At 47.0% G+C, this 12,274-nt stretch overlaps 1 protein-coding gene across 3 annotated transcripts in view; it reads left to right on the forward strand.

The window, feature by feature from the left end:
• The first annotated feature begins 816 nt into the window (after nt 1-816).
• scamp2 (secretory carrier membrane protein 2) overlaps nt 817-12,274 on the forward strand; it is a 46,462-nt gene continuing 35,004 nt past the window's right edge. Inside the window, exon 1 of one of the 3 annotated variants that reach the window (XM_085972313.1) lies at nt 817-1,041. In XM_085972313.1, coding sequence (XP_085828439.1) covers nt 985-1,041 — 57 coding nt within the window. In that variant the 5' untranslated portion in view covers nt 817-984. The remainder of the gene's footprint in view (nt 1,042-12,274) is intronic. The other 2 variants (XM_085972312.1, XM_085972314.1) reach the window with 2 other exon arrangements.

Raw genomic sequence — 12,274 nt, forward strand, 5'->3', positions numbered from 1 at the left:
CCCGATACGAGACTCCCAAAACAAGCGCTCTATTCGGAGCTCCGGCACGGCAAGAGAGCCCCAGATGGGCAGAGGAAACGCTTCAAGGACACCCTCAAAGCCTCCTTGAAAAAGTGTAACATCCCCACCGACACCTGGGAATCCCTGGCCCAAGACCGCACAAAGTGGAGGAGAAGCATCCGGGAAGGCACCGAACACCTCGAGTCTCTTCGCCGGGAGCAAGCGGAAGCCAAGCGCAGGCAGCGCAAGGAGCGCACGTCAACCCAAGCACCCCACCCACCCACCCCTTCAACCACCGTCTGCCCCACCTGTGACAGAGACTGTAGACCCCGCATTGAACTCATCAGTCACCTGCGAACTCATTTTTAATGTGGAAGCAATTCATCCTCGGTTCCGAGGGACTGCCTAAGAGAGAAGAAATGTAAGAAGTCAAACACCAGGTTATAGTCCAACAGCTTTATTTGAAATCACAAGCTTTCGGAGCGCTGCTCCTTCGTCAGGTGAAGTGGAGAAATGCATAAAGACACAGCTTATATAGTCAGAGAATAATGTCAGATGTTTACAGGTAATCTTGCCTGGAGGGGCTGAAAGGCCTCTTCCTGCTCCTTTGAGACAGAAGGAGCGTGGGACTGAAGTGCAACCGAAAAAATCAAGGAGCAGCCCCTTTTAAAATAATGGGGAAAAACATTTTTTTTTGGTTGGGGGGGTGAGTTTGCCAAAGCTGCGCCGTGCCCTTCTGACGTCAGCGCGTCGAGGGCCGGGCCCCGCCCACTTTCCTCCTCCTTCCCCCCCCCCATTGTGAGGTCACAAGGGCGGGCGGCTGGTGGCGCGTGCGCAGATCCTCCGGCGTCTGCGGCCGGCTGGCACAAGGAAGTGAGCGCGAGTAGCAGAAGTGAGCGCGAGTGGCAGAAGCGAGCTGTCCGGCAAAAAGCAAAACTTCACAGGCGGGGGGTGTGGGAAAGAGAGAGTGAGGGGAAAAAAAAGATGTCGGAATTCGACGCCAACCCTTTCGTGGCTCCGGTGGATATAAATCCCTTTCAGGTAAAAACAAAGTGTCTTTAATTTGCAAGTTTAAAAAGGAGGAGGATGGGGTGGGGAAAGTAAACAAAATATTCGGGTGGGCCTAACCGTTGCGGTTAAAAAAAAAGGTCCTGAGGTAGCCTAACTTGCTGGGCTGGCTGATTGACGTGGCGGCTGACCAATGGAGGAGCGGCGGACACTCCTCCCCAGCCAATCGGCGCCGGGCAAGGGGGCGGGTGAAAGCAAGTTTGGTTGTCGCCGCGTGCTTACGCTCCTGTTTGTTGGGCGTAACTTTGCGTCTTCAGAGGCGAAAGTCGCTGGGAAAGTGCAGCGGGGGGACCCGAGTTTTAGGGAGAGGGGAAGGGGTCTGGAAAAAGAAGGGGGAAAAATAAAACATTTTGTTTGAAAGTTTTTCTTTACCTGGCAGGGTTTTGCTTGAAAGCAGGTGCAGCTCCTTCCTTGAGGGGAAAGGTCAATTGCAAGGCGTCAAGTCACAAGGGTTTTAAGGTACTGCCCACACCCATCTCACAAAACCATCCTGGGTTTAAGTTTTGCCCTTTTTTTTCCCCGAGTTACTCTGGATAGAAAAAAATCTGAGCACCAGTTGCCACAATTGATTCACCAGACTCTTCTCTCTCTCTCTCTCTCTCTCATTTATATAACAAATAACCAAAACAGATTATCTGGCCATTAGCACATTGCTGTTTGTGGGAGCTTGCTGTGTGCAAATTGGCTGCCAAGTTTCCCACATTACAACAATGACTCCACTTCAAAAGTACTTCATTGGCTGTAAAGCGCTTTCGAGATGTCCGGTGGTCGTGAAAGGCGCTGTATAAATGCAAGTCTGTCTTAAACAGAAACATAGAAGATAGGAGCAGGAGTAAGCCATTCGGCCCCTCGAGCCTGCTCCGCCATTCAATGAGATCATGACTGATCATCCAAATTCAGTACCCTGTCCCTGCCGCCTTCCCATATCCCTTGATCCCTTTAGCCTTAAGAAATATATCTAACTCCTTCTTGAATATATTTAGTGAATTGGCCTCCACTGCCTTCTGTGGTAGAGAATTCCACAGGTTCACCACTCTCTGGGTGAAGAAATTCCTCCCCATCTCTGTCCTAAATGGCTTACCCCTTATCCTTAGACTGTGACCCCTGGTTCTGGACTCCCCCGCCATCGAGAACATCCTTCCTGCATCTAGTCTGTCTAGTCCTGTTAGAATTTTATAAGTTTCAATGAGATTCCCCCCTCATTCTTCTAAACTCCAGCGAGTACAAGCCCAATCGACCCAATCTCTCCTCATACGTCATTCCTGCCATCCCAGGTATCAGTCTGGTGAATCTTCGCTGCACTCCCTCCATGGCAAGAACATCCTTCCTCAGATAAGGCGACCAAAACTGCACACAATACTCCAGGTGTGGTCTCACCAAGGCCCTGTACAACTGCAGCAAGACATCCTTGTTCCTGTACTCGAGCCCTCTCGCTACGAAGGCCAACACCCTTGCCCACACCCATCTCACAAAACCATCCTGGGTTTAAGTTTTGGCTTTTTTTTTAAATCCCAGTGTTAATCTGGCTAGAAAAAAATCTGAGCACCAGTTGTCACAATTGATTCACCAGACTCTCCTCTCTCTCGTTTATATAACAACATAACTAAAACAGATTATCTGGTCATTAGCACATTGCTGTTTGTGGGAGCTTGCTGTGTGCAAATTGGCTGCTGCGTTTCCCACATTACAACAGTGACTCCACTTCAAAAGTACTTCATTGGCTGTAAAGTGCTTTGAGATGTCCGGTGGTCGTGAAAGGCGCGTATAAATGCAAGCCTGTCGTCTTTTGTATATTACATAGCATTTACAGCACACAAAAGAAAAGAAAGATTTGCATTTATACAGCGCCTTTCACAACCACCGCATGTCCCGAAGCGCTTCACAGCCGATGAAGTAATTTTTGAAGTGTCGTCACTGTTGTAATGTAGGAAACCGAAACAGACCATTTGGCCCAACCGGTCTATCTCAATAGCAAAATACTGCGGATGCTGGAAATCTGAAATAACAACAGAAAATGCTGGAAATACTCAGCAGGCCAGGCAGCATCCGTGGAGAGAGAAACAGAGTTAACGTTTCAGGTCTGGGACCCTTCATCAAAAGGTCAACTATATGTTTTTGGTCTGCCTTATTTCATCTCACTCTATCCGCATATCCTTCTATTTTCTCCCTCCTGTACTTATCTAGCTTCCCCTTAAATGCATCTATGCTATTTGCCTCATCTACTCCATGTGGTAGCGGGTTCCACATTCTCAGCACTTTATGGGTAAAAAAGATCCTCCTGAATTCTTTATTGGATTTATTAGTGACATATATTCATGGCCTCTAGTTTTGGACTCCCCCCAACGCACACAAGTGGGAACATCTTCTCTATGTCTACCTTCTCAAACCCCTTCATCATTTTAAAGACTTCTGTTAGATCAACCCTCAATTTTTTTTTCTATAGAGAAAAGCCTTTGCTGAAAGTTATAACCTCTCTGTTCTGGTAACACCCTTGTAAGTCTTTTTTGCACCTTCTCCAGTGCCTCCATATCCTTTTGGTAATATGGAGACTGTAACTGTGCATAGTACTAAGTGTGGTCTAACCAGAGTTCTATACAAGTTTTAACATAACCCCTCTGCTTTTCAATTCTATTCCTCTAGAAATGTACTCCAATGCATAGTTTGCATTTATTAATGGTATTGTAAACCTGCCCTGTTAACTTTAATGATTTGTAAATCTTTTCCCTTGGATCCTTTTGCTCCTCCTAAATACATTTTTTTTATATGTAAAAAGTTTTAGGAAATTCATATTTGTGTATATTTATTATATTACTGGGTCTGGTGATTTTGGAGATGATGAAAGGATCAGTGTTGTGGGACTCTGGTTTTTGGACACTGTTAAAGGTCTGGTAGCATTACATTGTCGTACAGGCACGAGTCCCAGCCACTTCATATTGCACAGTAGTGGGCTCATTTCTGTGATTTCCTCACATCTTGAGTTCTTGATTTCAGTCAAACCATATGGAGTGTTTGCAAGTTATTTCTTTCCGAAAGGTGGAAGAGAAATCATTGAGTGATTTTAAACTCTGCTGCTTTTGTGCATCTTCCTAGTGGCCTGTTTAAATAGGAATTGGCAGAAACTTAGAAAAGTCATGGTGTGAGGCAGACTGACACAGGTCCAACATTATAGCTGAAGGCCTCAGTTAATCTTTTTATATCAGGAATTAACTATTAATGTGTGCATGGTTCCGTTCTGGAATATCCTGGCCAAGGTTAGAGAAGATGAGTGTTGCAGAAGATAATTTCTAGTTAGATTTGAGATGCTGCTTTGCAGCTGTAGAAATAATCCTGGAGCCGGACTCTCCCGATGGCTCAGTGGATAAAGGTGCCAAGATCAGTTCCTAGTCTGTGATGGGTTTGTTCGCTGATATAAGTTGGCTGTGATGGTGGTGCATTTGGCCTCTATTTCTTTCCAGAGGCCATTAGTTAGGATTCCTGCTCCAAGTGTCTGCTTCACAATGTACCCCTATTGAGAATTCACCTTGATATTGTACAATATTGAATTTGGCTGTGATTGCACCCCCCCCCCCTGTGGTCAATTGACCTACAGACACTTGCTATTCATGTCGACACTTGGAAATGCCAGTTAAGAGGGCTCCCACCAGTACCTCTAGAATGCACTCTAGTATGAGTTCGTCTCTTCAGAAAAGGGCAAGGAGAGATGATGGGGTGGGGGAGGAGGAAATACAGTTTATTGTCTCCTTACTAGCATTGTTATAGGGTGCAATATTTAGCCCATAACTCAATACTGTATATAGAGGAAAAGGTAACATATTAAGTAAAAACAGAAAATGTTGGAAACACTCAGCAGGTCAGGCAATATCTGAGGAGAGAGAAATAGTGAACGTTTCAGGTCGATGACCTTTCATCAGGTAAAATATTAAGTTTGGTTCTGCCGAAATTGATTTGCCACCTCAATTTGGACAATAGACTGTCAGTGTGACGCTTATCATAGAACTGCCATGTTGTTGCACTCTAATGTTGTTTCTGGGGAGCCTAGCATCTTTGCATGTTGGAGATTGTAGGTAGGAACAGATTTTGAAATGTCCTTCAAACTGCATGCTGAAGTAGGCACAACTGAAAATATAGGCAGGCTGAGTTTTGATAGAGAAAAGCACCTGCAACATTTTAATAAGGTAAATTTTGTCTACAATTGAATGTGGAAGGGTAGAAACATAAAGTTATTTCATGTATATTTTTATAAATGAAGGCTACACATTGGGTAATGATGGATGGTGAGTGCTGCAGGTCCACATAGTCTGTTTTTGTTTTAAAAATATACACTTTATTAGCTTTTGCTGATTTATATTGTATGGCATCAACAACAACTTGCATTTATATAGCGTCATTAACATAGTAAAATGTCCCAAGGTGCTTCACAGAAGCGTCAGCAAATGAAATTTGACACCAAGCCACTAGGCTATATTAGGACAGATGACCAAAAGCTTGGTCAAAGAGGTAGGTATTAAGGAGCGTCTAAAAGGAGGAAAGAGAGGCAGAGAGATTTAGGGAGGGAATTTCAGAATTTAGGGCCCAGGACTCTGAAGGCACGGCCGCCAATGGTAGAGCATTTAAAATCGGGGATGTGCAAGAGGCCAGAATTGGAGGAGCGCAGAGATCTTGGAGGATTGTAGGGCTGGAGGAGGTTACAACGATAGGGAGGGGCGATGAAACCAGGATGAGAATAATATTAAATTTGAGGTATTGCAGGACCGGGGGCCAATGTAGGTCAGCGAGCACTGGGGTGATGGGTGAACGGGATTTGGTGCAAGTTAGGATACAGGCAGCAGAGTTTTGGGTGAGCTCAAGTTTATGAAGCGTGGAAGATGGGATGCCAGGCAGGCAGTGAGATAGCTAGTAGTTTGACACTACTTAAACTAGTGTGCCAGATGTCAGTGTTGATAGAAGCTTAGTTGGATTATAGAATGGTTTGTTGAGCAAAAGTAGATTGGAAAGAAGATAGGGCAGCCAAGAATGAAAATGGGAGGGAGAGAGATTAACAGAAAGTTATTGCATGTGGAGCAGATCTATCATCTAGTTGCATATTTTCTAAAGCTTTGATGCATAGAGTTCCTGTGCATTTTTATTCATAAATGTGTACATTTATTTGACGTCTTCAAAATTCTAACAATGTAAATACAAAGCAATTGAAAATACAGTATTTTTGATTAATTTTTAAGGCTGGGAGTACAGTTTTCTCTCTCTCGATCCAAATCCTTTGTAATAAAGCTTTGTTAAATTTTGATTTCCTTAATTCCAATTAAATTTTTAACAAATAATGAGATGTGACTTTCTGAGCAACTAAGCCAGAGAATACAAGTTTGACCAGTTAAATTCCACATCTTTTCGTCACTTTAACTGGTTCTAGGTTTGGTGCGTTCACACTATGTTGCAATCTGCGCGGATATCTTTTTTTTGTTCAGAACCTCTCGAGAGACACTCAAATATGCTATCTTAATTACGTTTAATGGGTGGTTCCTTACCAACTGGAACAACCCTAGTGCACATCCATTTTGCTATCGTATTAGTGCATATCCTGTTCTGCATCATTATGTACAGAAGCACAAACCTATCGACGTGCGGCTCCAAGAAAGAATCAAGCTAGCATTAGATTCATTTTTGACATGATGGGCTGTATATAGCTTCACTTTATTTTACTCTTGTTTTCACCCCTCCTTCCTCCACCTGTTCTAGCCTTCCTGGTCAAATGTAGCAGCACATGCAGGAGGTATGGTTCCAGGTGTGGTGGCAGTTGCTCCCTTGCCCAAATGTAAAATAGTAAGTTTGGCTGTGCAAAATTGAAACGAGTGTTTGCCAACACAATTTGGGCAGTAGACCATCACGTCAGTGTGATTTTTATCACCGAGCTGCTGTTCTTGCACCATAATGTTGTTTCTGGCTATTCATCACATGAATCTGAATAGAGAATTTTGGCGACCTATACAAGTCCAATTCCATTCCATTCTTATAAAATAGCAAAATACTGCGGATGCTGGAAATCTGAAATAACAACAGAAAATGCTGGAAATACTCAGCAGGCCAGGCAGCATCCGTGGAGAGAGAAACAGAGTTAACGTTTCAGGTCTGGGACCTGAAACGTTAACTCTCTTTCTCTCTCCACGGATGCTGCCTGGCCCGTTGAGTATTTCCAGCATTTTCTGTTATTTCCAATTCCATTCTTGCCTGATAAACCTCCGGCAGTGGCAACTGGCTAACAAACATTTTTTCTCTCTCTTTTCTGTTCCTTATTCTCTCTTTCCCCCCCCCCCCCCCCCCTCCTCCCACACCCACAGTCCAAGGATGTGAGTCCCATTGTAGCTTCCACCTCCGATTGGTTAATTCGGTGCAAACCCGGTCCAGAACCCATGATCGTTCTAGTCTGCATGGCTCAGTGCCACGCCATGTGATGCATTTACCCACTGAACCAGAATTTTAAACCAACTAACTGAGCAAGTAAACGCTTTGCCACGTATTTTATCTGTTGCGTGTTCTGTTTTGTGCTCTTGCAACTGCCTCCTTTTTGTTCAAAAGTAATCCTTTGTTTAAGGAGCTTTGCTGTCTAGGCTCACAGATGGTCATTTACTGTGGAAGTGGGCAGAAGCAGCCGGCTATAGGGGGCAAGGTGATCCTTTCTAACTTCGTTCATTGGCAAATTTTTCAAATATAGTTGGCCTTTTGAACAGCGAACCGCTCTTTTAGTTTCAACTGACTTTCATTATAACATCATTTGAAGGAATGGAGCCTAGTTAAAAACGTGTGTAGAATACACAAATAGTTTATAGTGCTTCTGTATAGTTACTTTTTCTTTTTACTTGAGCCACTTTTTCCTCCCAATTTAATGACTTAAGTTTTTGTTTCTAAATCATTTGTATAAATACTGTGGCAACAAGAGCAGGTCAGAGGCTAGGTATTCTGCGGCGAGTGTCTCACCTCCTGACTCCCCAAAGCCTTTCTACCATCTACAAGGCACAAGTCAGGAGTGTGATGGAATACTCTCCTCTTGCCTGGATGAGTGCAGCTCCAACAACACTCAAGAAGCTCGACACCATTCAGGACAAAGCAGCCCGCTTGATTGGCACCCCATCCACCACCTTAAACATTCACTCCCTCCACCACCAGCGCACCGTGGCTGCAGTGTGTACCATCTACAAGATGCACTGCAGCAACTCGCCAAGGCTTCTTTGGCAGCACCTCCCAAACCCGCGACCTCTTCCACCTAGAAGGACAAGGGCAGCAGGCGCATGCGAACACCACCACCTCCAAGTTCTCCTCCAAGTCACACACACCATCCTGACTTGGAAATATATCGCCGATCCTTCATCGTTGCTGGGTCAGAATCCTGGAACTCCCTCCCTAACAGCACTGTGGGAGCACCTTCACCACACGGACTGTAGTGGTTCAAGAAGGCGGCTCACCACCACCTTCTCAAGGGCAACTAGGGATGGGCAATAAATGCTGGCCACATCCCATAAATGATTTTTTTTTTTTTTTTTTTTTTTTAAGTTGTCGTATTCTCAGCTTAAAACAAGATGTGCCATTCCAAGAACAGGATTTTAAATGTGTTACCTCCATGAGAAACAAAAGTAAGTTGAGTTTTAAAAGCATATTTATTGCACAGCTACAATACTTGGTGCTGATACTGTACTTGACATAAGTACCTAGTTGGCAAATTTAGCTAGTCTACCAACTGTACTTGGTTCATAGAAACATAGAAGATAGGAGCAGGAGTAGGCCATTTGGCCCCTCGAGCCTGTTCTGCCATTTAATGAGATCATGGCTGATCATCCAAATTCAGTGCCCTGTCCCTGCTTTCTCCCCATATCCCTTGATCCCTTTAGCCTTAAGAAATATATCTAACTCCTTCTTGAATATATTTAATAAGTTGGCCTCAACTGCCTTGTGTGGTAGAGAATTCCACAGGTTCACCACTCTCTGGGTGAAGAAATTCCTCCTCATCTCAGTCCTAAATGGCTTACCCCTTATCCTTAGACTGTGACCCCTGGTTCTGGACTCTCCCGCCATCGGGAACATCCTTCCTGCATCTAGTCTGTCTAGTCCTGTTAGAATTTTATAAGTTTCAATGAGATCCCCTCTCATTCTTCTAAACTCCAGTGAGTATAAGCCCAATCGACCCAATCTCTCTTCATACGTCATTCCTGCCATCCCAGGTATCAGTCTGGTGAATCTTTGCTGCACTCTCTCCATGGCAAGAACATCCTTCCTCAGATAAGGCGACCAAAACTGCACACAATACTAAAGCCTGTAGCTAGCCTGTGCAAGAATCTGTGTTTGGGAGAGGTGTGTGTGTTTATTGGTCTGTTGCCAAATGAGCTGGCTTCTGACGGACCAATTGTTGCTTCCTTTGACGGTAGTTTTTCAAAATCCCCGCGTGCCCCCCCCCCCCCCCCCCCAAAGACTTTAGGAAGCCCATATGGGGATCCTGGGGGTTCTCGAGATGATCAGTTTTCTGTATCTTTGATGTGCTGGCATGTTATTTCCGTTTTATAACTTAATTCTGTACTGAAAGCACTGTTTTGAGTAGGTAGCCTTGTCTTTTGGAAGTTTGGGCCAAGGGTCCCAAAGCGTGTGTCAATATTGCAGGGGGATCCTCAACACAGACATGTTTTAAATTCACTGTTCTGATAAAATTGTAAACACAAAACATACTTTTTTATAATGTACAATATAAACCCAAAAGGCCATTTTTCATGTGAGGCATGACTGAGTGTCGTTAGGACTATTTAACCATAGAGGCAGTGGGAGGAAACTACAGCTGAGCCTGATCATGTGCCATTCACATGCATGCTTTCTGTGGGTGTTGCTAGATAGCAATCCGGGATGATGAGACCTATTGTAATACCAGTGCCGTTGCCCCAGCTCGACACAGGCCAGGATTGAACCTGGTACCTCTCTGGTTTGGATGGTTCAGCTGCTCCCTGGATAAAGTCGCTGAACTATCGGGGATAGCAATCGGATATCTTTTTAAATAGGTGATGCGCAGTGAGCAGGGTAAATCGTTTTCCGGCCAGGTAGTGCCTCCAATGACGCACAGCCTCCACAATCGCCTGGGCCTCCTTCTCAACAGCGGAGTGTCTGGTCTCCGGGCCTTGGAGGGTTCGTGAAAAGAAGGCCACGGGTCTCCCCGCCTGATTGAGGGTAGCGGCCAGGGCAAAGTCGGACGCGTCGCTTTCCACCTGGAAGGGGATGGATTCGTCCACTGCGTGCATGGTGGCTTTGGCAATGTCCTCCTTGATACGGTGGAAGGCTAAGCGGGCCTCTGCCGTCAAGGGAAAAGAGGTGGACTTGATCAGCGGACGGGCCTTGTCCGCATAGTAGGGGACCCACTGGGCGTAATAGGAGAAAAACCCTAGGCACCTCTTCAGGGCCTTGAGGCAGTGGGGCAGTGGAAGTTCCATAAGGGGACGCATCCGGTCGGGGTCGGGGCCGATGACTCCGTGTTCCACAACACAGCCAAGGATGGCGAGGCGGTTTGTGCGGAATATGCACTTCTCCTTGTTATATGTCAGGTTTAGGAGTTGGGCGGTGCGGAGGAATTTTTCGAGGTTTGCGTCATGGTCCTGCAAGTCACGGCCGCAGATGGTTACATTGTCCAGATATGGGAAAGTGGCCTGCAACGCATTTTGATCTACCATCCGGTCCATCTCCCTTTGGAAGATGGAGACCCCGTTGGTGACGCCAAAGGGAACCCTAAGGAAGTGATAGAGGCGGCCATTTGCCTCAAAGGCAGTGTACTGGCGGTCCTCAGGGCGGATGGGGAGCTGGTGGTACGCTGATTTCAGGTCAATGGTCGAGAAGACTCGGTACTGCGCGATCTGGTTGACCATATCAGCTATACGGGGGAGTGGGTAGGCGTCCAGCAGGGTGTAGCGATTTATTGTCTGGCTGTAGTCGATGACCAGGCGCTGCTTCTCGCTGGTCTTAACGACCACAACCTGGGCTCGCCAGGGGCTGGTGCTGAGGTTAGCAAACAGTGGTGGGGGGGTGACTCTGAGTGTGGAGAGGTTGCACCTGGTGCGCGGCGGGCAATTTGGAAGCTGCTGGCTGCGGACTGTGAGTGGGGGTAGGGGTCCACCGTACGCCATCGTAACACTTTTAAGGTGGCACTGAAAATCTAACCCCAGCAGGACGGCAGCGCAGAGGTCAGGCAGGACCAGAAGTTTAAAATGATCGTACGCGGTCCCGTCTACTACGAGTGTCACCACGCAGTAGCCGCCGATGTCCGCCGACTGGGACTCGGAGGCCATAGAAATCCGCTGTTGCGCAGGCAGGACTGGGAGAGAGCAACGCCGCACCGTGTCGGGGTGGATGAAGCTCTCCGTGCTCCCAGAGTCAAAAAGGCAGATTGTATCGTGACCATTTACCTTAATGTCCATTGTGGAACTGGCCAGTTGGTGCGGTCTCGCTTGGTCCAGTGTAACGGATGCCAGCGTAGGGGTCGGTGTGTCGCTGCGGGTATCAGATGAGGCGGTGTCGGGGGCCTGCTGCGTCCCGGCTGTCGTCCAAGATGGCGGCGTCCATGATCCCCATGTGGCTGGAGGCGTCCAAAATGGCTGCTGTACCGGTGATTCGCACACGGCCGGGGAGGTCCAAAATGGCGACCCGCATGGCCCACACGCGGCGCTGCTGGGGTTCGGGGTGGCTTTGGCCCTGCAGACGCTAGCGTAGTGTCCCTTCTTCCCGCAGCCCGAGCAGATCGCGTTTTTCGCCGGGCAGCGCGCTCTGGGGTGTTTTGCCTGGCCACAGAAGTAGCATTTCTGGCCTTGGGGCACTGCTGTCTGGCCTTGGGACACTGCTGCGGTAGTTGGGCCGTTGTTGGGGTGTGGCTGGGGTGGCACGGCGCTATGAGGCGGTCCTACCGTGTCCCAGGCTGTCATTCCCCGCGGCGTCCACGGTGCAGAGGAGTAGGCATCCATGCCCTGGTAGGCTGCATCCAACGATAGTGCGAGTTCAGAGGCCTTGTTGAGGTCGAGGTTACTCTGCTCCAACAGTCGCTGTCGTGTGTAATTGGATCTGTGGCCCGCTACAAAAGCGTCCCGGATAAGTTCCTCTGTGTACACGGCGGCCTTTACATCCTTACAACCACAGGCCCGGCCAAGCACAGACAGTGCCTGAAGGTATTCCACGGTCGATTCCCCAGGTTGTTATT

This window comes from Somniosus microcephalus, chromosome 32 (assembly GCF_052327205.1).
Source record: "Somniosus microcephalus isolate GS21.2 chromosome 32, FLI_Smic_1.0, whole genome shotgun sequence".
Taxonomy (NCBI): Eukaryota; Metazoa; Chordata; class Chondrichthyes; order Squaliformes; family Somniosidae; genus Somniosus; species Somniosus microcephalus.